The sequence below is a fragment of the Myotis brandtii genome, unplaced genomic scaffold (genome assembly GCF_000412655.1).
Source record: "Myotis brandtii unplaced genomic scaffold, ASM41265v1 scaffold216, whole genome shotgun sequence".
Classification (NCBI taxonomy): Eukaryota; Metazoa; Chordata; class Mammalia; order Chiroptera; family Vespertilionidae; genus Myotis; species Myotis brandtii.
Genome location: NW_005358092.1, coordinates 729366 through 750840, shown reverse-complemented (window position 1 = coordinate 750840; position 21475 = coordinate 729366). Strand labels below are relative to the sequence as shown.

General features: G+C 38.1%; 1 protein-coding gene across 4 annotated transcripts in view; it reads left to right on the top strand.

Moving 5' to 3' along the window:
- ATP8A2 (ATPase, aminophospholipid transporter, class I, type 8A, member 2) overlaps nucleotides 1-21475 on the top strand; it is a 651371-nt gene that overhangs the window by 446305 nt on the left and 183591 nt on the right. For all 4 annotated transcript variants that reach the window (XM_014539417.1, XM_014539416.1, XM_014539418.1 and 1 more), the window contains 2 exons: nucleotides 12137-12211; nucleotides 18952-19074. In XM_014539417.1, the coding sequence (XP_014394903.1) occupies nucleotides 12137-12211; nucleotides 18952-19074 (198 nt within the window). The remainder of the gene's footprint in view (nucleotides 1-12136; nucleotides 12212-18951; nucleotides 19075-21475) is intronic.

Below are 21475 nucleotides of genomic sequence, written 5' to 3'. Positions count from 1 at the left end.
ATGTCCTACTGCTGGTTTAGGCCTGATCCTGCAGGGATCTCTGCAGGATCGGGCCTCTGCAGGATCGGGCCTAAACCAGCAGTCAGACATCCCTCTCGAAATCTGGGACCACTGGCTCCTAACTGCTCACTTGCCTGCCTGCCTGATCACCCCTAACTGCTCGCCTGCCTGCCTCATCGCCCCTAACCACTCTGCTTGCCTGCCTCATTGCCCCTAACCGCTTACCTGCCTGCCTGATGACTCCTAACCACTGGCCTCCCTGCCTGATCACCCCTAACTGCTCACCTGCCTGCCTGATCGCCCCTAACTGCTCGTCTACCTGCCTGATCACCCCTAACCACTCTGCTTGCCTGCCTGATTGCCCCTAACTGGTTGCCTGCCTGCCTGATCTCCCCTAACTGCCTCTGCCTCGGCCCCTGCCGCCGTGGCTTAGACCGGAAGGATGTCTGGAATGATGTCCAGAAGATTGTTCAGCTGTCCAGTCTAATTAGCATATTATGCTTTTATTATTATAGATTGACTTTATTGGAGGTGATCTTGGTTAATAAAATTACATAGGTCAGGTGTACAATTCTATAATACATTATCTGTATATTGTATTCTGTGTTCATCACCCCAAGTCAAGTCTCCTTCCATAACCATTTATCCCCTCTATACTCTCTCCTACCTCCCCTCACCCCTCTTCCCCTCTGGTAATCACTATGCTATTGTCTATGTCTATGAGGTTTTTATTTGTTTGTTTAACCTCTTCACCTTTTTCACCCAGCCGGTTCCCCTTCACCTCTGTTCTCTATGAGTCTGTTTCCATTTTTGTTGTTGTTGTTATTTTGTTCATCAGATTCTACATATGAGTGAAATCATATGGTATTTGTCATTCTCTGGCTTATTTCACTTAGCATATGAAGTGAAGATCATCCAGGCTGTTGCAAAGGGTACGATTTCCTTCTTTTCTACAGCTGAGTAGTATTCTATTGTGTAAATATGCCACAACTTTTTTATCCACTCATTCACTGATGGACACTTGGGCTGCTTCCAAATCCTGGCTATCTATACTAATAAAAGGGTAATATGCTAATTAGACCAGACGTCTTCCAGACATCCTTCCAGACGTCCTTCCAGACAAAGCCACAGTGACGGGGGCTGAAGGTGAGAGGAGGACCCTTCAGTGGAAAAGATTGCCAAGGAGATTGCAGTGTGAAAGAGATATTATACAAATACACAAACATCTATAATAATAAAAGCATAATATGCTAATTAGACCAGACAGCTGAATGACCCCCCAGATGTCATTCCGGACACCTTTCTGGATGAAGCTGTGGCGGTGGGGGCCGAGCAGAGGTGGTTATGGTTGATCAGGCAGGCAGGTGAGCAGTTAGGGGCGATCAGGCAGACAGGCAAGCAGTTAAGGGTGATCAGGCAGGCAGGCAGAGTGGTTAGGGGCAATCAGGTAGGCAGGCCAGCTGTTAGGGATGATCAGGTAGGCAGACAGTCCCTCTCAGGGCTGGCCCTGCCCCCCAGCAAGCAGTTAGGAATGATCAGGTAGGCAGGCAAGTGGTTACAGGCGATCAGCCAGGCAGGCAGGTGAGCGGTTAGGAGCCAGCGGTCCCAGATTGTGAGAGGGATGTCTGACTGCCGATCCCAATGGGATCAGGCCTAAACCGGCAGTCAGACATCTCCTGAGGGGTCCTGGATTGGAGAGGGTGCAGGCCAGGCTGAGGGACCCCCCCTCCCTCATGCACGAATTTCATGCACCAGGCCTCTAGTTATAAATAATGCTGCAGTTAACATAGGAGTTCATATATTCATTGGAATTAATGCTTTGGGTTTATTTAGAAATATTCCCAGAAGTGGAATCACTGGGTCATAAGGCAGTTCCATTTTTAATTTTTTGAGGAAACTCCATAGTGCTTTCCACAGTGGCTGCACCAATTTACTTTCCCATCAACAGTGCAAGAGGGTTCCCTTTTCCCCACATCCTTATCAACACTTGTTGTTTATTGATTTATTGATGATAGCCATTCTGACAGATGTGAAGTGATATCTCATTGTGGTTTTAATTTTCATTACTCTAATGATTAGCAACATTAAGCATCTTTTCATATATCTATTGGCTATCTGTATGTCCTCTTTGGAGAAGTATCTATTCAGGTCCTTTGCCCCTTGTTTAATTGCTTTGATTTTTTGGTGTTGAGTTTTATAAGTTCTTTATAAATTTTGGACATTAGCCCCTTTTCAGATATATCAGTGGTGAATATGTTTTTCCATTCAGTGGGTTGTCTTTTAATTTTGTTGATGTTTTCCTTTGCTGTGCAAAAACTTTTTAGCTTGATGTAGTCCCATTCATTTATTTTTTTTTCCTTTGTTTCCCTTGCCTGAGGCAACGTGTCAGAAAAAATAGTGCTGTGAGAAATGCCCGAGATTTTACTGCCTATGTTTTCTTCTAGAATTTTTATGGTTTTGAGTCTAATATTTAAGTCTTTAATCCATTTTGAGTTTATTCTTGTGCATGGTGTAAAAGGGTGTTCTAGTTTCACTTTTTGCATGTATCTGTCCTATTTTTCCAGCACCATTTATTGAATAGACTATCTTTAGCCTATTGTATGTTTTTGCCTCCTTTGTCACATATTAATTGATATAAAGGCATTGGTTTATTTCTTAGCTCTCTATTTTGTTTTATTGATCTACTAGAGGCCTGGTGCATGGATTCGTGCACTGGTGGGGTCCCTTGGCCTGGCCTGCAGGGATTGTGCTGAAACCAGCTCTCTGACATCCCCTGAGGGGTCTCAGATTGAGAGAGGGCACAGGCCAGGCCAAGGGACCCAACTGGTGCACGATCAGGGTCAGGGAGGGATGTGGGAGGTTGGCCAGTGAGGAGGGGCTGTGGGAGGGTTCCAGAGTGTGTCCGGCCCATCTCGCTCACTCCCAATCAGCTGGATTCCAGGAGCAAGCTAACCTACCAGTAGAAGCATCTGCCCCCTGGTGGTCAGTGCACATCATAGTGACTGGTTGACCGGTCGACTGTCTGTCCCTTGGTGGTCAGTGCACGTCATAGCGAGCAGTTGAATGGCCTTAGCATATCATTAGCATATTATGCTTTGATTGGTTGAACGGCCAACTGGACCACCAGACACTTAGCATATTAGGCTTTTATTATATAGGATAGGCATAGCCATTGGACATAGGCAATAGCATAATGAAGAAAAGGAGGAGGGGTGTAGGGGTTGGGAGGATTGGAGTAAAGGGGAGAAGGGAGATATCTGTAATACTATCAACAATAAAAAAGTATATTTAAAAAGTTATGCAGGCTTGATGTATGGATGTGTGTATGGAAGGATACGAAGCAGGTGAAGGACTTTGTCAGAGAGGAAGTGGGGAAACTAGTTAAGCAACTACTGCAACTTTAGAGACAAAATATAAAAATGGCATGGCACCTGCCGCGCCCTGGCTCCACTCCCGCCTCCCGCCTCAGCTGCCTTGCCTCCGTTCCTGTCTCCGCTGCCTCTACTTTCCTCCCTTCTGCAGTGTTTGGCTTCCTTCTACATTGTCTTCAGTCTTCACTCCCAGCCGGTATATGTAAATTAACCACCATCTTGGTTGGGTTAATTTGCATATAGTCGCTCTGATTGGCTGGTGGGCATAGCGAAGGTACGGTCAATTAGCATCTTTTTCTTTTATTAGTGTAGATATGTCTGTTTTTATGCCAGTACTAGGCTGTTTTGATTACTATGGCCTTGTAGTGTAGTTGGACATCAGGTATTGGGATTCCACCAATGTTGTTTTTCTTTCTCAAGATTTCTGTTGCTATTTAGCATCTTTAGTAGTTCCATATAAATTTTTGGAATATTTGTTTTAGTTCTGTGAAATGCGCCATTGGTATCTTGATAGGAATTGCATTGAATCTATAGATTGCTTTGGGTAGTATGGACATTTTAATGATGTTAATTCTTTCTGTCCATGAACACCGTATATGCTTTCACTTATTTGTATCTTCTTCAATTTCTTTCTGCAGTGTTCTATAATTTTTTGAGTAAAGGTCTTTTACATCCTTGGTTAAATTTATTCCTAGACTTTTTTAAGCAATTGTGAATTAGGATAGTTTTCTTCATTTCTCTTTTTGATAGTGCATTATTGGTGTATAAAAATGCAACTGATTTCTGGATATTTATTTTGTATCCTGCTACTTTATTGAATTCACTTATCAGTTCTAGTTGTTTTTTGATAAAATCTTTAGGGTTCTCTCTATGTCAGCGGTTCTCAACCTGTGAGTCGCAACCATCGGAAAACACATATAGCATATCAGATATTTACATTACGATTCATAACAGTAGCAAAATTACAGTTATGAAGTAGCAACAAAAATAATTTTATGGTTGGGGGTTACCACAACATGAGGAACTGTATTAAAGGGTCGCAGCATTAGGAAGGTTGAGAACCACTGCTCTATGTAGTATCATGTCATCTACTAATAGTGACATTTTTACTTTTTCCTTTCCAATATGGATGCCTTTTATTTCTTATTCGTGTCTGATTGCTGTGGCTAGGACTTCCAGTATTATGTTGAATAAGAGCAGTGAAAGTGGATATCCCTGTCTTTTTCCTGATCTTAAGGGAAATATTTGTAGTTTTTGCCCATTGAGTATGATGCTGCCTGTGGGTTTGTCATATTTGGCCTTTATTAAATCTCCACAGACTTTAGAAATGAAGACCTGCCCACACCACTTAATTTTGGCCACTCAATCCCATAATTTATTGGACAAAAGATACTTAAAAGGGAAGTTTTTAGGATATTTTGCTATTACTGTGATGATGATAATGATGATGATGATGATGAATTCTTATAATCTCTACTCCATAATGGCATCTCTGATTTCCCCCCCCCTTGATTTCCTACCTACCTATATATTGACTTGCCTGTTTATTTTGCCTTTTTTTTTTTTAGCAACCTATTACTATTTTTTGGCATACATTTCTTCATTTACATATATAGAGAATTACCATTGTAATATATAAGTCCTTACTATTTCATAGACTTGCTACATTTACTCCCTAATAAAGAACTTTAGGGTTTTTCTTCCCTATGCTTTTTGTTTTGTTTGTTTTGTTTTCTGCCATTAACAATACTGCAAAATAAGATATGTTTTTATACAAAGGTGCTTTTAGTAATGAGAAATGAATTTTTAAAAATAGAATTTCTTAATGAGGTAGATGCTTATTTGTTAATCTAACACATATTGCCAGATCAAATTCCAAAAATATTATAGTGTTTTGCTTTTTAAAGAGATACGGTTAATCCCAGCTAGTCAGCTCAGACCTGATATGCAAATCATTAGATCATAAAGTTATTGCTACTTTTTCAAGAACCCATATGGCTAACTTATTTAATTGCTCTCTGTAGGGTACTTTTCCACTTCAGTTCTCTACCATGGGTCTTGGAAGACCAGGTCCTCCCATTCCCAAATGAAGAAACCATCTAAGTATGTCAGCTATTCCTTGAGAACCTGAGTGGCGGCAGAAACAGCCCACTGAGGTTGTACAATGGCGCTGGGACCTCTAGACAGGAGTCTGTGCAATTAGCCAAGACGGTTACTGCATTTTTGGCAGTGAGGCAGCAGTTAAAGCAAAGAAGAATTTTTTTCCAAGAAGGAAAAGCTATTTAATAAGTTTGGGTCAGTTTGCTCATAACAGCACTACATTTGAGAACCAAAAACCCCAGGAGCTTGGCAAGCCATCAGTGCTTGGCAGGTCTTCCCACCAGCTCACCAAGTCTGAGGCCGTCCAGGCAGGACCTAGCTCTCTCAGCTTTGACTGTATTCATTTAATAGCATTCCTAGTTAACAAGAAAGTAAAGGCAGAGGAATCTTTTCCCCCATTAATCCAGAAAAATAAAATTTAGTGGCTATAAACAAGCTATGGGCCCAGTAACTGCACATCAGAAGGGGGACAGGCCATCTGCTTGCATTAAGGGTTGTGTTTGGTGCATCTTGGAAATTGTGCTCCACCCAAATGACATTAATGTTTAGGAATTGGGCTTTCTTTTTTGTATATGAATTAACATTTGTATATAACTAACCAGTGTGAAAGTCTGATTTCATAGTGTGTCAGGGAGCCATTGTGTACCTGTCTCATGAATATATAAAATAAAAACTAAGTACTTTCATGTAAATATTTAAAAATACAGTGTGTTCTCATACTTTTTCCATTTCACCTATGGAAATCTTGCCAAAACAAAATCAAGTTTGAGTGTTTAGATTACAATGTAAGAAAAAACCAGCTCATGGATTTTGAAATGAGGGAATGGGTTTTTTGTTTGTTTGTTTTGTTTATTTTGGTTTTAATTTTTGTCTTTATTATATAAATATTTACAATGAAATAAACTGGTCTGATGATCTAATGATGGATTATTTGAATGAAGATTGAAATGGAACTGGAAATGTTGAGGATGAGCTTGTATATACTTTCCAAAATGCTGCAGCACCTGCAACTGATAAAAATTAGTACAAACATATCAAAAATGTTTGAAGAAACGTGGCCAAGCCAGTGCCATCTTGGACAGAATCAAAACACTGGCTGCTTATAGGAAATATTCCAACATTCAGCTAATCAAGAATGTTAATCTGAAATTTTTTCATGGTTCAGAATGGCTTGGAGCAAAGGTTAATGCTGAGAAAGAGATGCTTGATTTCTTAGGGTTTTCCCCTTATCATATATTTTCAACAACTGGAGTGTTTTAGTTATGCAAAACACGCTCTGTATTTAAAGTAATTTCTCATTACTAATTTATAAATATATATTTCTGTCTCGGGAATATAAATATGTGAAGTTTTGGATACACATTCAGTGCTCCTATGGCCTCTAAAGAGTAGGGCCTTTGGTTCTATGTGTGAGACCAGGCTAGAGGGGAGTTAATAAAAAAGAAACAAAATGTTCTAAATCCACACATAATCATGGCTTCATGCAACCTGTCACATGTCATTATTTTGCTGGTAAAAAACATCTGTTACAACAAGATTTCTAATAAATTTATTTCTTTCATCCAGAGTTTCTTCAGAGTTGACATTTTGAACCAGCTAGTTCTTTGTTGTAAGGGGCTGTCCTGGGCATTGTAGGTTAGTTAGCAGAACATTTGGCCTCTACCCACTAAATGCCAATACACCCTCAGAAATGTGTCCGGGCATTGTCAAGTGTCTCCTTAAAGCAAAATGAACTCTGGTTGAGAATTACTGCTTGAAATAGTTATATCAATAAAACATGAACATGTTTTAAAAGTTCAGAACAGTACAAGAAGTATAAGAGAGTCTCCATCCTACCGCCTAGAGAACACTTCTGCTATCTAAAGGCAACGAATAGTAACAATTTCTTATATCTTCCAAAAAGTTAGCATGTATATGAGCATATCATCTATGCTGTACAATCATGACTATTCAACATATACCTTGATATTTTTCATTTTAATAATATATCTGTGAGATTTTTTATGTTATAGCACTTAACAGATTTATAATAGTCTTTCTAATGTCTGCATAGTGTTTTATTGTTATGGATGAACTATAATTCATTTAACCAGCTATCAGTGTAAATATAGGTTCTAATTTTTTATCTTTCCAATAATGCTATAGTAAATACCCTTGTATTTTCATATTGAATATTATGTAATTATAACTATAAGATGCAATTTAGTGTATGTTCCTAAAAGTAGAATCATTGGGTCAAAGGAAAAGTACATTAAACATATTTGTAAACAATGACTGGATATGAGGGTAACTATTCCCTCAGGTTACCAAACTTTCAAATCTTTGTTCATCTAAAAAAAAAAAAATGTTATCAGTGTATGTGTCCACACACACGTGTATGTATTTTTCAAGAAAAGTGAAGTTTTCTATATTTATAATTTTTTTTCTGTGATCACACTGCATATGTTCTTTGCCTGTTTCCCTAACAGTTTGTCAGCAGTTTTCTTTCTCATTTGTAAGAACTCTTTATATAGGAAATTTAGGCCTTTGTCTTCATAGATGTTATAGATGTTTGCACTATTTATTAATTTGTTCTCAACTTTATTTTTATTCTCTCAGCAATGAACTGTTTCAAATGACTCCTCTTTTGTACAATTTCTGAGTTCCATGTCTATAGAGAGTCAACTTCATATATAAAAAACTTTTTTAAATGTTTCCTCCTAATGCTTTGAATTTTGTTTTTGTATTTAAATATTCAAGCCATCTATAATTAATTTGAATATATGAAGTGAGACCAAAATACTATATAAATTTCTATAAATACCATGATAATCTATTATATAATAAAGGGCATTTCAAACAAGTAAGATAAAGATGGCTTATTAACCAAATGCTATTGACATAATTGCCTCATATTTGGGTACAAAATATAAAGCTGGATCCATACTTGGTACTTGCAAGGAACCAATAGAAGGCCATTGTAGTTTAGTGAAGGAGAAGCAGTGTTTTCAGAACAATAGGTGACAACCTCATCTATTGGGCTTTGTTAATTCAGGGTTATGGATTTGATCTTATTCAAATAGTGTTTCTTTTTCATGTTTGTTGGACATGTTTCTTTTGTACATAGCATATATTTTGAGCTTTATTTTATATCAATTGAACATTTAAAAATTTTTTGTATTATTAATATAATGAACATATTTTTATCATCACATTTTATGTAATATTTTCAATTTTTACTATTTCCTTAGTTTCTGTATTTTGCTAAAATTCTAGGCATGTTTTATTTCCCTAAGGAATTGTAAACATCCACTATTGGCTTCTGGTATTATGTACTGCTAGAGAGAAAGATGAAGCCAACTTGCTTTTGCAGGTTAATTGCTTTCTTGCCTGATTATATTAGAGATTTTCCCTGACTGGGTGACTTAATTGGTTGGAGCATTGTTCCATAAATGAAAAGGTTCCGGTATAATCCCCGGTCAGGACATGTACAACCAATCAATGTTTCTCTCTCACATTGGCCTCTCTCTCTCTCTCTCTCTCTCTCTCTCTCTCTCTCTCTCTCAAAATTAATGAAAACATATTCTTGGGTGAGGATTATAAGAAAGATTTGATCTTATAGAATTTTAAAACTCATGAATTTACTTATCAGGATATGTGTGGGTGTTGATCTTTCTACTAGTGTATCTGTTGTTTTGTTTCCTGGGGACAAAGGGTATCCTCTTTGTTGGCTGATTAAGGTTTTAGAATATTTCAGAAAACTTTCTTCTGCTATATCTTTGAATATTTTTTCTATTCTACTTGTTCTGTTGTGTTGGTGTGTGTGTGTATGTGTGTGTGTGTGTGTGTGTGTGTGTGTGTTTAAGGTACACCTTTTTGGAATTTTTAAAAATCATCTTTGAAAGGTTATCAGTTTCTCTTAAAATCAGTGTTAAACTTTGCCCTTTGGCCAGCACTTGTTTTCACAAGCCTACTCTATCCTGACTGTGAGTCCCTGATTGTGGATTCATCAGTATCAATTCTGGGTTTTATTTTCCTTCATGTAGCTTGAATCTTTTCTTATTTGTTTCCTTCTTTGATAGCTTACATATCTAATTTAAGCTCTTATTTAAATGAAAACGCATACTTTTTTTAAAGCTCTCAAAGGATCACCAAGAGCATTCAAAATTTTATTCTGCCTAGTGATCTGGTTTTTCTGTAGAGATTGTTTCATATGATTTCTGTCAGTGTTTTTTTTTCTTTATTATTTTTGTTGATGTCTAAGAAAGATGGCTTTAAATTTGTCTCAGAACATTTTTTTTCATCAATTTTTTGTCTCTTCCATGCTGGTAACCCATCACTTTTCTGCAGTAAGCACTTCCCTCACCATTTCTTCTCCTTGAGTGAGTCAGAAGCCTGTATGCCTGACAGTGATTTTCTGTATGTTATGGGTTTTTTGTTACATGATTTTACATTTATTTCTTTTCAGATATCTGCCAAGTGTCTGCTAAATTGATTGCCATCTATACTCCCTACTCTACCCTGACATTCTCCTCACTTGCTTCTTGGGTAGAGGAAAAGAGAAAAGGCCTACAGTGTCCTTTAATTTTAATTTGCCTGCTGTATTCAATCAGTCCAGGAGCTACAGCCATGACTTGTCCCTACCTCTAGATTCCATCCTCTAAATAAGAATTGGTTCAGCTATCTCTTGGGTTGTTTCATGCATTTCTTAGAAATCTTTTGGCTTTGTAGGTTTTGTCTACTATTGGCATGCTCCCTTGATCTTGTCATGCTAGTTTCTATTCTATGTAATTTGTAGTTTTAATTAAGGCTCTCTCATAGTGTCATTAAAAGTATTTATTTCTTTTCTATTTTCAATTATTTTTGCTAATTTCAATTGATATTAGGGAGGGGAGTGCAGTAGAAATATCACTACTCCACCTTCAACAAAAGACAATAAAATTTGCTGAATTAAGCAGTAAAATAGTGTTTACTAAATATTTATCAATGTTTGCTCAGTTGTTTGAATAAGAGACTTTAGATGTACAGCGCAATCTTGGAAAATTAGTTAAAACCCTTGAAACAATTTACAAATTTGTTTGAATCAGGTATGGATCCAGGCTCCATTGCACTGAAAGTTTGGTTGAAGGATTATTTGCCAAGGCCTCGAGTGGTAGGGTGGCAGTGTGATTGAAACGTCATTTTAGGAAGAGCTAATATTAGAATAGGTGTTGTAAAATATTTTGAGTACAGAGCACAACACAAACTTCTGAATTCTTAGTTCTCCACTAGTATGTCTTCACTGAGAATAGCCAGGCCTCATGGGGACCTCTTGGGAGATAGTTTGTGGAAGGATTTTTAAAGAGCAGCAAGCTTATTTGGATTTAGGAGGGATCCCTAATAGTTGGGTGTTTTTGTTGTTGTTTTGTTTTGTTTGGTTTTTAACTAGGAAATGAGATGATGAAAGCTGTGCCTAAGAAAACTTCATCTGGCAATTGAATTGAGGTATTTATTTGATCCCACTGGAACTCAGTGAGTCCCTATTTGCACCAAGTATCGTATACTGTGTACAGTTGCACAGGATAGGGAATAATTCCTATCTCAAGAAACTTAGTCTGGTGGAGTCAAGAAACTGATGTTGAAAATTCTGATTCAGTACAATTTCAGTAGCAGACTTTATCTCAACCCAGATTATTGTGGGACAGCTGTTCTGTGTTGCTAGTGTTCCACCATGGTAAGATTCAGTCTGCCACAGTTTTACACCACTGAAATCTGTGATTCTCAGATTAGCATGAAATACTTTAAGGTCTACCCAAAATCCTTGGAGTCCTGTTGTAGCATATCAATTTAGCTGAATTTTAAATAGCAGCAGTTTGTATTTCCTATTTCTGTATTCACTCCCTTCTAAGTCAGGTTCCTGTTCTTCAACCTGATGGCTTGCCCTGTTCTACTCCACTCTTACCACCTCCACGTCTTCTCCGAATTACTACACCCGAGCAATCATCCCTTCTCTAAAATAGTTTTATTTACTTGTCATGCATGTCCCTGGCACTTCACTCTGTAGTAGTTTTTATGTCAGTCTTGCCTAATCAATTAGAATTATAGACTACTTGAAGACTTGAATAATCATCCCCATTTTATTTATTTATACAACCCATGTTGCTCCAAAACATGATTTAAGCATGTTTCTTCCATACATCATGCTTTCGCCTTTGCTACAGCGGTGGATGTTCGATTATGGAGGGTCAGCATTTTATGAGCTAAAAGCACATTTGACCAACAGAGGAATTCTTGTTGTTTTTCATTTAATTTTTTATCTATTTGAAAGTCCTACAAAGATAAATTTTATTTATCCAATCAACTTTATCGGGAAAAGGAACGTGAAGTTGAGACTCTTCCAGTCAGTGAAAAAGTGTTGACACAAAACATACTAGTTATAAATTAAACATCAATTGCTTTTCTATTAATATGTGCATATTATCACTTGAAATCACTGTATGCCTTAAATATAAATTATCCTTAAAATACTGGTATTTGTTATATTGGGAATTTATATTTTATGAAAGAACAACTGCTACGGTCCTGTGGCTTTTTATCCCTCAGCAGCTGTGTCCAGCTGGTGGTCCACATTCCCGCTACTTCTTCAGTGAATGGAAACATTTAGGTCAATATTGATATAAAACTTCATGAACTTTCTTCTCTTTCAGCTTTGGTTCGCCTTTGTAAATGGATTTTCTGGGCAGATTTTATTTGAACGTTGGTGCATCGGCTTGTACAATGTGGTAAGCATTCTCCATCTCTGTCTGATAGCACACACAACTTCAGTGACATTCCTTTACTGTTTATGTCTGGGAAGTGTATCTAAGTCCATCATCTGTATACATAGCAGGCAGCACAAATACATCTTTAAGGCCTTTTGTTGCTGCGACACATCCTGCAGAAGCCCAAACTCTCCACACATGGTTTCAATCATAGCAGATCATTCTTGAATAACCCCATGAAATTATTAACCCATATATCTTGATAATGGACCCTTGTTACCTCCTTACTGAATGCCTGTGCAACATTTTCTAGTTTTTAGCTTGAGAAAATTTCTGAACTATATCTAAACTCATTCCACTTTGTGATTTTATTTCTGAATTCTTAAACATAGATATATGAGCATACAGGATGTGATCTAGTGTTCTTTTTGTCCTTCTTAAAAGTATCTGTCCTGTGGAAGGATGTTTCCTTTCACAGTTAGTGCTAAAATAATGAATTCTGACTTCCAGCTCCTGTGGTGAATGGTAATCAGTTTATTTGATGTTTGTTAATGATCTTTAAGTTTTTTTTATATTAGTTGACTATAATGAGTGCAAAAGCTGTAAATAAATATAAACTACAAGCTTAAATGACTAAGTAGCTACTTAGCTTTGTGTGTTACTGGCAGGGGGAGCTGAGGGGCTTGTACTAAGTGCTTTAGACACCCCAGTGTGGCAGGTTTTTTGAGTTGCACTTTCACACTTGTTTTGGACCCTAACTCTGACATTCTCTGCTTCATCATAGATAGGTATAAATGGAAGTTACCAGACATAAATAATAAACAATAATATATATTGTGGTGCTATAAATATTTACAGCTTGAATATACATTTGTGGCTGGATATTCAAGGTGTCCATATATTTAACCCTCCTTCTTTCCTTCCTCCTTTCCTTCCTTTCTTCCTTTTTCTTTTTTTTTTTTGAGTAGCCACTATATTAGGTGCTAGGTATAGAATACTACATACAGCAGGTTGCCTCAGTCCTGTGCAGTTTAAAGACTAAGAGAGTCAGATATGTAGACTACGATGACACTGAGAGTGAGTTTGGATCTTGAGTATACACTGCATTGGTCAGTACTGTGTTACTCACCACAAAGTGCACTAATAAGTTTGTTGCTAATACTTACACCCAAAAATACAAAGGTGACAGGTGGTGAGAGCAGGGCTGAATTGATGTTCATTTATCACCTGTACTAGAAAAGCTACTCCAACCACCTACCACATGGATAAGGACTCAAGCACCTCCCCTTGGACAGATTGTTAACTTTGCAGGATTTAAAACTGTTTTGAGCAGGTTAAAATTATGCGACCATTTAGGGGGAAATATGCTGACTGCTCCATAATGATTTAGTGCTGGAAAGGGCCAAACCCATGCCCACATATGTATTTAGAAACAAGAGGCTGAGACCTGGGAGACTGTGATTTAGAGCTAAAGCCAAAACTGGAATACACATCACCTGGTTAAATGACAAATGGGGATTAGCCCTATTTTCATGCTCAGGGTATAAGAGCTGGATTATTTTTTAGTTCCATTCAGTCCTGGGAAATTCAAATTAATTAAAAAACTTAAATTGTGAGCCTACTCTTCATAAGCTGCTAATAGGCTGGCTATAGGATAGTATTGGCCAAAATATGGTCCACAGACCACTTGCATGAGAATAACTAGGATTTGTTTAAAGATGCTGATTCCTGATCTCTGACCCAACTTAACAGAGTTTCTCAGAGATACTGAATTTTAAATGAATTTTTCTAGTGATGCTTATGCACATTAACCCTTAGAGTGCTGGGGAGCACGATTGCGCTCCTCCTGTCTTTCGTCAAAAGCGCCGGGGCGCTTTAATTTCATTTTAACATTATATGTTTTGTTCAAATTTTTTTTCTACTAGTATTTTATAATAGAATCAGCAAATAATATATGTCAAAGATGAAAACAAATGTAGTAAAGATTTCCTTAAGTTTTTGAATATGTAACTTCATTTACTTGCGATTCATAATTTTTTTCCTAAACTGCTGTAAAATCAGCAAAAATGCCTTGGCAATTTTAGCATAGTTCCTAGGATATTGGTTGGCACTCAAATGGTTAAAGACTCACAAAGATCTTTGATCAGTAGGGCTGGGAATATTTTTTATCTACATTGGTTCTCCAGTCTATAGCGAAGAGAATATTGCAGCAGAGAAAGGAATTTCAAGGTTAAATGGCCCTAAGTTTCTATGGCGTACACAGTACAATTGTTGGAGAGGTGGTAGAGAGTGGGGAGGGACCTGAATGTCTAGGATCTGTGAAGTGGGGTCAGAAGGGAAGGTCATTGATCTTCAGATTCAGTCATGGTGAGAGGACCAGAGCTTTTGAGAACATGGAGGTTTGCCCACAGGCACATGTGCACATGCTCCTGTGAACACATTTATTTCTGAAGCAGTTGAATGTAAATTAAGACATTATGCCCCTTATTACTTAATACTTTATTGCATAATTGCTAAGATAATTCTCTTAGATAACTGCAGTGTAATAACAAAAATCTGATAATTCAACAAGGACACAGTACTCTTATCTAATCCACATTAGTCCATGTTTCAATTTTACTATTATTATTTCAATAATATACTATTTGGAAATTTTTTCTACTCCAGAATCACTCCTCAAAAACCCAGTGCAAGACAGTTTGTGACATGTATGGCATTTGCTGGTGACTCCTCTTCTGCACTGGGTTCTTCTTTCCGTTTTCTTTAAGCAGTACTTATGCTTTTTTTTCCTCTTTGAGTCCCAAAGGCAGCTAAAGTAGCACATCACTGCTTCTCAGTTTAACTCTTATAGCAGATGAAACAGCAGTAAACTGACTTAAACACTTACATCTCTCCAAATAATGAATGAATGCTGTCCCATTGGACTTTCATTATTATTCTAGTATCTCAAATTTCTACAGCATTTTATTTTATGGGTAGAATAAGAGTACAGAGGCCAGTAGTGACAAAAACTAGCATTATCAGATGGATTTCAGATACATTTTATTAATTTTTTTAGTGAAGCAATAACTTTGTTTTTAAACTGTTTCAGAAAATTTATACTATTTAGTTTTATCAAGACAGCATAACTTAAAGTAAACTATAGTACTTATTAGCCAGTGTCACTTAAAAACATAAATACAAAAATTCTAAGTAAAACATCAGCAAATAGAGTTCAAGAGTGTATAAAAAAAAATAAAATATTTGACCAAGTAAAGTTGAAATAAATTTTACAGGGAGTTCAAAATAAATTTTAAAATTCTAAATATCACTGTATCAACCACAAAAGAAAAAGAAAAACATGATAAAAAGTATTTGAGGCAATTCAGCTGCCATTCCCAAAATAAGAACTCTAAGCAAAATAGGAAAGAAAGAAGCCAAATAACATAATGCAGATTCTTTATAAGACATGTTGTCATAAATGGTAAAATTCTAAAACTGTGTCATCCTATATAATAAAAGCCTAATATGCAAATTGCCCAACCTGTAGAACAACCAGTTGCTATGTCGCGCACTGACCTCCAGAGGGCAGACACTCAACACGGGAGCTGCCCGCAGGCCCCAGGCCAGCCAAGGTGGGTGCCAGCGGGGAGCCCCCCTGATCGCCCTGCCAGTCACCCCACAGATTGGCCCTGATCGCCGGCCCGGCCTAGGGACCCTACCTGTGCATGAATTTCATGCACCGGGCCTCTAGTTTTAAATAAGAAATTAAGGACACCCTGCCATTGTGGCTCAGTGGTTGAGCATTGACCCATGAATCAAGAGGTCACAGTTGAATTCCCGGTCAGGGCACATGTCCAGGTTGCGGGCTCTATCCTCAGTAGGGAGCATGCATGTCCAAAAAGGGCAATGAAAAGGGTAAACGTATCTTTGCTAAACATTAGGCTATTCTATAAAGCCACTGTAAGCAAATCTATGTGATATTAACATAGAACTAGACAAATAAGCCAGAGAATCTAGAACAAGATTCCAGTTTTAAATCCTAGGTCTATCATATGTGAGAATTTAATAAATGTCAAAGATGGTATTTCAGTTTAGTAGAAAGTTTGGATTAATTAGTTGTGTTCTCACAACTGATTCTTTATTTGGAAAAAAAATAAAATTGGACCCCAATCTTAAACCACATAGTCAATAAATTTCAGATATAGTAAAACTTAAATGTGAAAAATAAAACTGTAAGAATTCTGAAGAAACTCCTAAAAACTTCATAACCACAATTGGACACTCAGAAGCTATTCTTAACCATATAAAAATTAAAAGCTTTTATATAGCAAAAGAAACCATAAAGAAATCCAGTAGACAAAGATTGCATTTGGATGAAATTTTATTACAGGAAGACAGAGTTGATATCTATTATATGCAAAGAACTCTTAGAAAAGGTGATAAAACATGAATGGAAAAAGTACAAAGGACTTGACTAGATGTTTTCAAATCCAAATGTTCAACAAATATATGGAAACATGATCAAAATCACTGGTAGTTGGGGAAATGTAAATTTTTTTAAAGAGTTAATATCTTTAATTTTTTCAGACTAGAGAATATTAAGTATAACATAACACCCGTTACTGATAAGAAAGCAGAGGAAAGATTACCTTGTCCTTTGGGAAGAAAAAAGAAAATGATTAGAACCTTTTAAGAAAGCAACCAAACAGAATCTGGTAAAACTTAAAATACTCATAACTTTTTCCCAAGCAACCCTACTTTAGGGAATCCATCCCATAGAATTAAATACAAAGTATAAATGGTATAATATGTTATATATGTTTATTACATAATGTTTGTGAGAACAAAGACCTAGAAACAAAAATGAATGCACCGTTGAAAAAGTATGGTACATCTATGCTATGAATTATTATGTGAGCAGGAAAATGCTGCATTAGTGTCAGACCCAGGGGACTCGGAGGGCTTCCCATGATGTATTGTTTAGTGAGAAAAATGTTATGAAGAAAAATGTGAATGTCTTATTTCTGTAAAACAAATAATGATCCCTCAACAGTATATATGTGTGCGGGGCATGCTGTAAGCAGGGTAAAAAATCTCAGAGGGCCTCCTAGGTTGGTAGCCTTGTGGTGAAGGGTGGGGGAGGATTTGAAGAGAGTAGAAGGAGAAAGTCAAGTGGAAAGGGAGAAGAAAAAATAAGATGGCAGCATTGACGGTGTACCCTGTATGCACCGCAGTAAGGACAGTTTATGTGCTGAGAGTATGCAGAGCTTCTGAGATGTCTGTTTCCAGCACCTTCTTCTAGGCATTAAACAGATAACTTCTGTTATTGTGAGGGAAATGAGGGCAACTACTCTTGGTCTTTTTCTCCTTGAAATCTGTAGTGCACTGAAATCCCAGGGCTGTTTTCCTATCTGCTCCAGGTGAGGGAGGGAGCCTGCAAGTTGTGTTGGCCTTCCTCCACCACACTGCCGATGGCTCTCTCCCAGCAGACTGGGAAAAGCTTGTTTCTCAGGCTCCCCATAACTGAGGTGCATTCAGAGTTCTCTCAGAGACACACATATAGTTCCCATGGGCTTGAGGGCTTGCCAGGTTTGTGGGTGTGGATTTGCTCAATGCTGATGCTAAGCAGTGAGTGACCCAGACAGTCTCTGTGACCCGTGTGCCCGGAACCACAGAGGAGAATGACCCACGGGGCTACCGCACCTCCCAGACTGAAATGATATATTTATTCCAACCTCTTCTTCAGCATCTGGCTTTCTCTTTCTGAAACACAAACACAAGCATGTCACTCCACTCTAGAGTACTACAGGTAAAAGTATAGGAAGCACTACCTCCCCTAAAACTCATTGTCGCAGGAGATAGTTCTGTCACCTTCCCAGCCTTGTCTTGCACTGAGTCCTCAGCCAGCCACCATCCTGGATGTCTTAGATGTCCCCCCACCCCCCCGCCCCTACCCAAATGTGCCAGGTGCATTACTGCCTCCAGGCTTTGTGAGGGGTGTGGTTCTATGGGAGTGCTTCCTTCTGCTCCCCTCTCATGCACATCCCTTACCATCCTGCCCAATTCCACAGGTACAATGCCTTACAGTTCAGATGCTCTTTGGTCCAAGAATGTTTTCTTGACTCCCTCTTCTCTTTCCCCACTCTTCCCATGAGTAATTTTGCAGAGCACTGTGTTTTATATGTTTGTTTATTTGCCTGTTGCTGGCTATCCCATTCCACCTCTGCAGTAGACCGAGTTCTTGGAGGTCAGGGACCTGCTTCTTCTCCTTTTTTCCCTTCTGTTTTTGTATCTCTGTATTTCTGGGGTTTATCACAGTATCTGGCCCATAATTCACTCCCAATAAATGTCTGCCAAATGAATAATGAAGTACATCATGCTTCCTGAAACTTGATCATAAAATCAGGAGGGGGGGTTGTAAAATTGTGCCTCCGCCAGCACTAACAGAAGACCCAATACTTCACAAAGCTAAGGAGGGTGTAATTGTAAATCACCACTCATCTCACAAAAAAGGTAGCTGTTCATTTCACCAGCTTTCTTGGCTAATCAAATGTTTGCGATGTTGTTTTTAGTGTTCTGTATATTTATTTTATGCTGATTAAACAATAGTTGAAAATGGTCTTTCATTTATTTTCTTTGGATGGTGTCTTCAGAGTTGTGAATCACTGATGCTCAGGTTTGGACTTGCCTGAGAGTTAAGTCATCATTCCATGGAACTGAAACACTTGAGCTGTGTGAGTGGAAAGGTCTCTTTTAATGGCTCCTTGTTCTCCACACAGATTTTCACCGCATTACCACCCTTCACTCTGGGAATCTTTGAGAGGTCTTGCACTCAGGAGAGCATGCTCAGGTTTCCACAGCTCTACAAAATTACCCAGAATGCTGAAGGCTTCAACACAAAGGTAAACAGAATGTTATCACAGAATCATTACCTGAAAAAGGAGTCAGCACTGCTTTTTGTCTTCCTGCTCTAGTTATAAGCTTGCGAGATCACTGAAGCTTCAGAGAGAATATTGTTTTAAATATTGATTTTTAAAGAGAAACGAAGGGAGAGAGAGAAATAGAAACATCGATGGGCGAGAATCAACATTGATCCACTGCCTCCTGCATACCCCCTACTAGGAATTGAGCCTGCAACCCAGGTATGTGCCCTGATTGGAAACCAGTGACCTCTTGGTTCAAAGGCCAACACTCAACCACTGAGCCACACCTGCCTGGCGAGAGAATATATTTTTAATTGATTTATTTCATTTTTTCCATCACCTTTTATGTCCTTCTATGTCCTCTTCCACCTCCAACTCTCCCTGCCTCCACCATCACCACACTGTTGTCCATATCCATGAGTTCTAGAGAGAATAGTTGAATGAGGTAAGACCAGGGCCCTCTTCCAACATAGGAAGCCCAGTGAATTTGAGATGCCAAATCAGAAAGGAAGTTGCCATGTGATACATGGTGCTCCTTTTGGTTCTTCTTTGTCAACTCCTTCCTTCTTCTCCACATGTGCCTCAGACATCAATGTGGCCAGGAGCACCCATGGCCCCAGTTCCTTTAGGATCAGCCATCAGACATGCCCCTCCCCTTTCATAAAGTCCTGCACTTAGGAGGCTGGAGCATTCTTACCACCATTGCTTGTTTTATCATTTAAAAGAAAATATCACTTTAGTTAGTGAATAAAATTGTCCAGATGTGGACACAGAAATTAAGTCAGTCGTGGGTATTTTTTTTTCAGGATGGAGAATCAAAAAAGAAAAAACATTAGACAAAAAGGTTCAGGCGATCTTGACAAGAGTCAAGCAAGAGCTGGGTTAGGTGTCACAGAGATTCTGCAGTCCTGATGGCTGAGGGGGTCTCACTCGATTGCCAGTCACAGCTGAGAGTGACAGGGAGTTGCTGCCACCGGCCAGAAGGAAAGAATGTGCCTGGCTTGGCGGAAGAGGCAAAGCTGTGAACGCGCCTGCATTGCCTCATTTCTGGCGGGTTTTGTGCAGGAGGGGATTAGGAAGTTTATACAGAGGTCCACTGCCCTGGTCAGTTACAATACTGGATTCTGGTTGTGTACATGATTTTTTTGGTAGCCACTGGAGTCTTAGTAAGGAAGACATACAAAATTCTCAAAAAGAGAACAATGTCTGAAGACTTCACTTTAAGCCAGGTATTACTGATAGCCTTCCTTCAGAGCTGCCTTATTTTGGAGCATGCCCGAGACCGGGGGAAATAAAAAAAATTCTATTGGTTCTGGTATGTTTCATACACAGGAGACTTGGATGACTGTATCAATCCTTGTTTCTGTGATTCTATCAATGGGAAATATCTATCAATGGCCTATTTTTTCTGCATTATTTACATAAATCAAATCTGTTTTTTACAGAGTTTGAATTCAAAGGCTGTGTAAGGTGCAAAATAAGTAGGGAATGGACCCTTAAAGGTAATAGAGCTGAGAAGGATCTGAGACTTATTTGCAGGCACCTTGAAGATCTGAGAAGTGGGGGGAGTAGAGTATAGAAGTGAGGGGAGCTCTGACTGGTTTGGCTCAGTGGATAGAGCATTGACCTGCGGACTGAAAGGTCCCAGGTTCGATTCTGGTCAAGGGCATGTACCTTGGTTGCGGGCACATCCCCAGTAGGAGGTGTGCAGGAGGCAGCTGATCGATGTTTCTCTCTCATCGATGTTTCTAACTCTCTATCCCTCTCTCTTCCTCTCTATATAAAAAAAAAAAAAATCAACAAAATATATTTAAAAAAAAAAAGAAGTGAGGGGAAAAGTAAACATTTAAAATGGGAAAATCTCTTTGTCTTATAATTTTTCATTATTTTATGTTGTCCTACCTAGGATTAAACTGTATGACAATTCCCAGATCTATCTGTAAATTTTTAAGAAAATTTAATCTGGCTTTAGTAGTTCTATCATCTCAGTGGTTAAACAGATGATTAAATGCATTTATGAAACTGTAATTTAGAAGAAAATAAATTTTGCATTCTTTTATTTGATCTTACAAGTGTTAAGGTAAAGAGAATTTTTAAATGTGCATGATATTAATCAAAATTCTAAAAATTAAAAAGTTGAATGGAGAGATTTAAAGGAGTAAAACAAAAGAGAATGCTGTGTAAGAATTATATTTTAAATGCTTTCAGAAAACACACAGTTTCAGTCTCCTATTGACAATTTTGACCAGATAACCTTTTTCTGGATGATTTTGTTGTCTTTGCTTGTAAAATTTTGGTGTCTTTCTTAGGGTTCTAAAGAAAACAGCTCATAATTCATTTTTTCAGATGTGGATAGATTGTATATTGGTCTAAGTACATG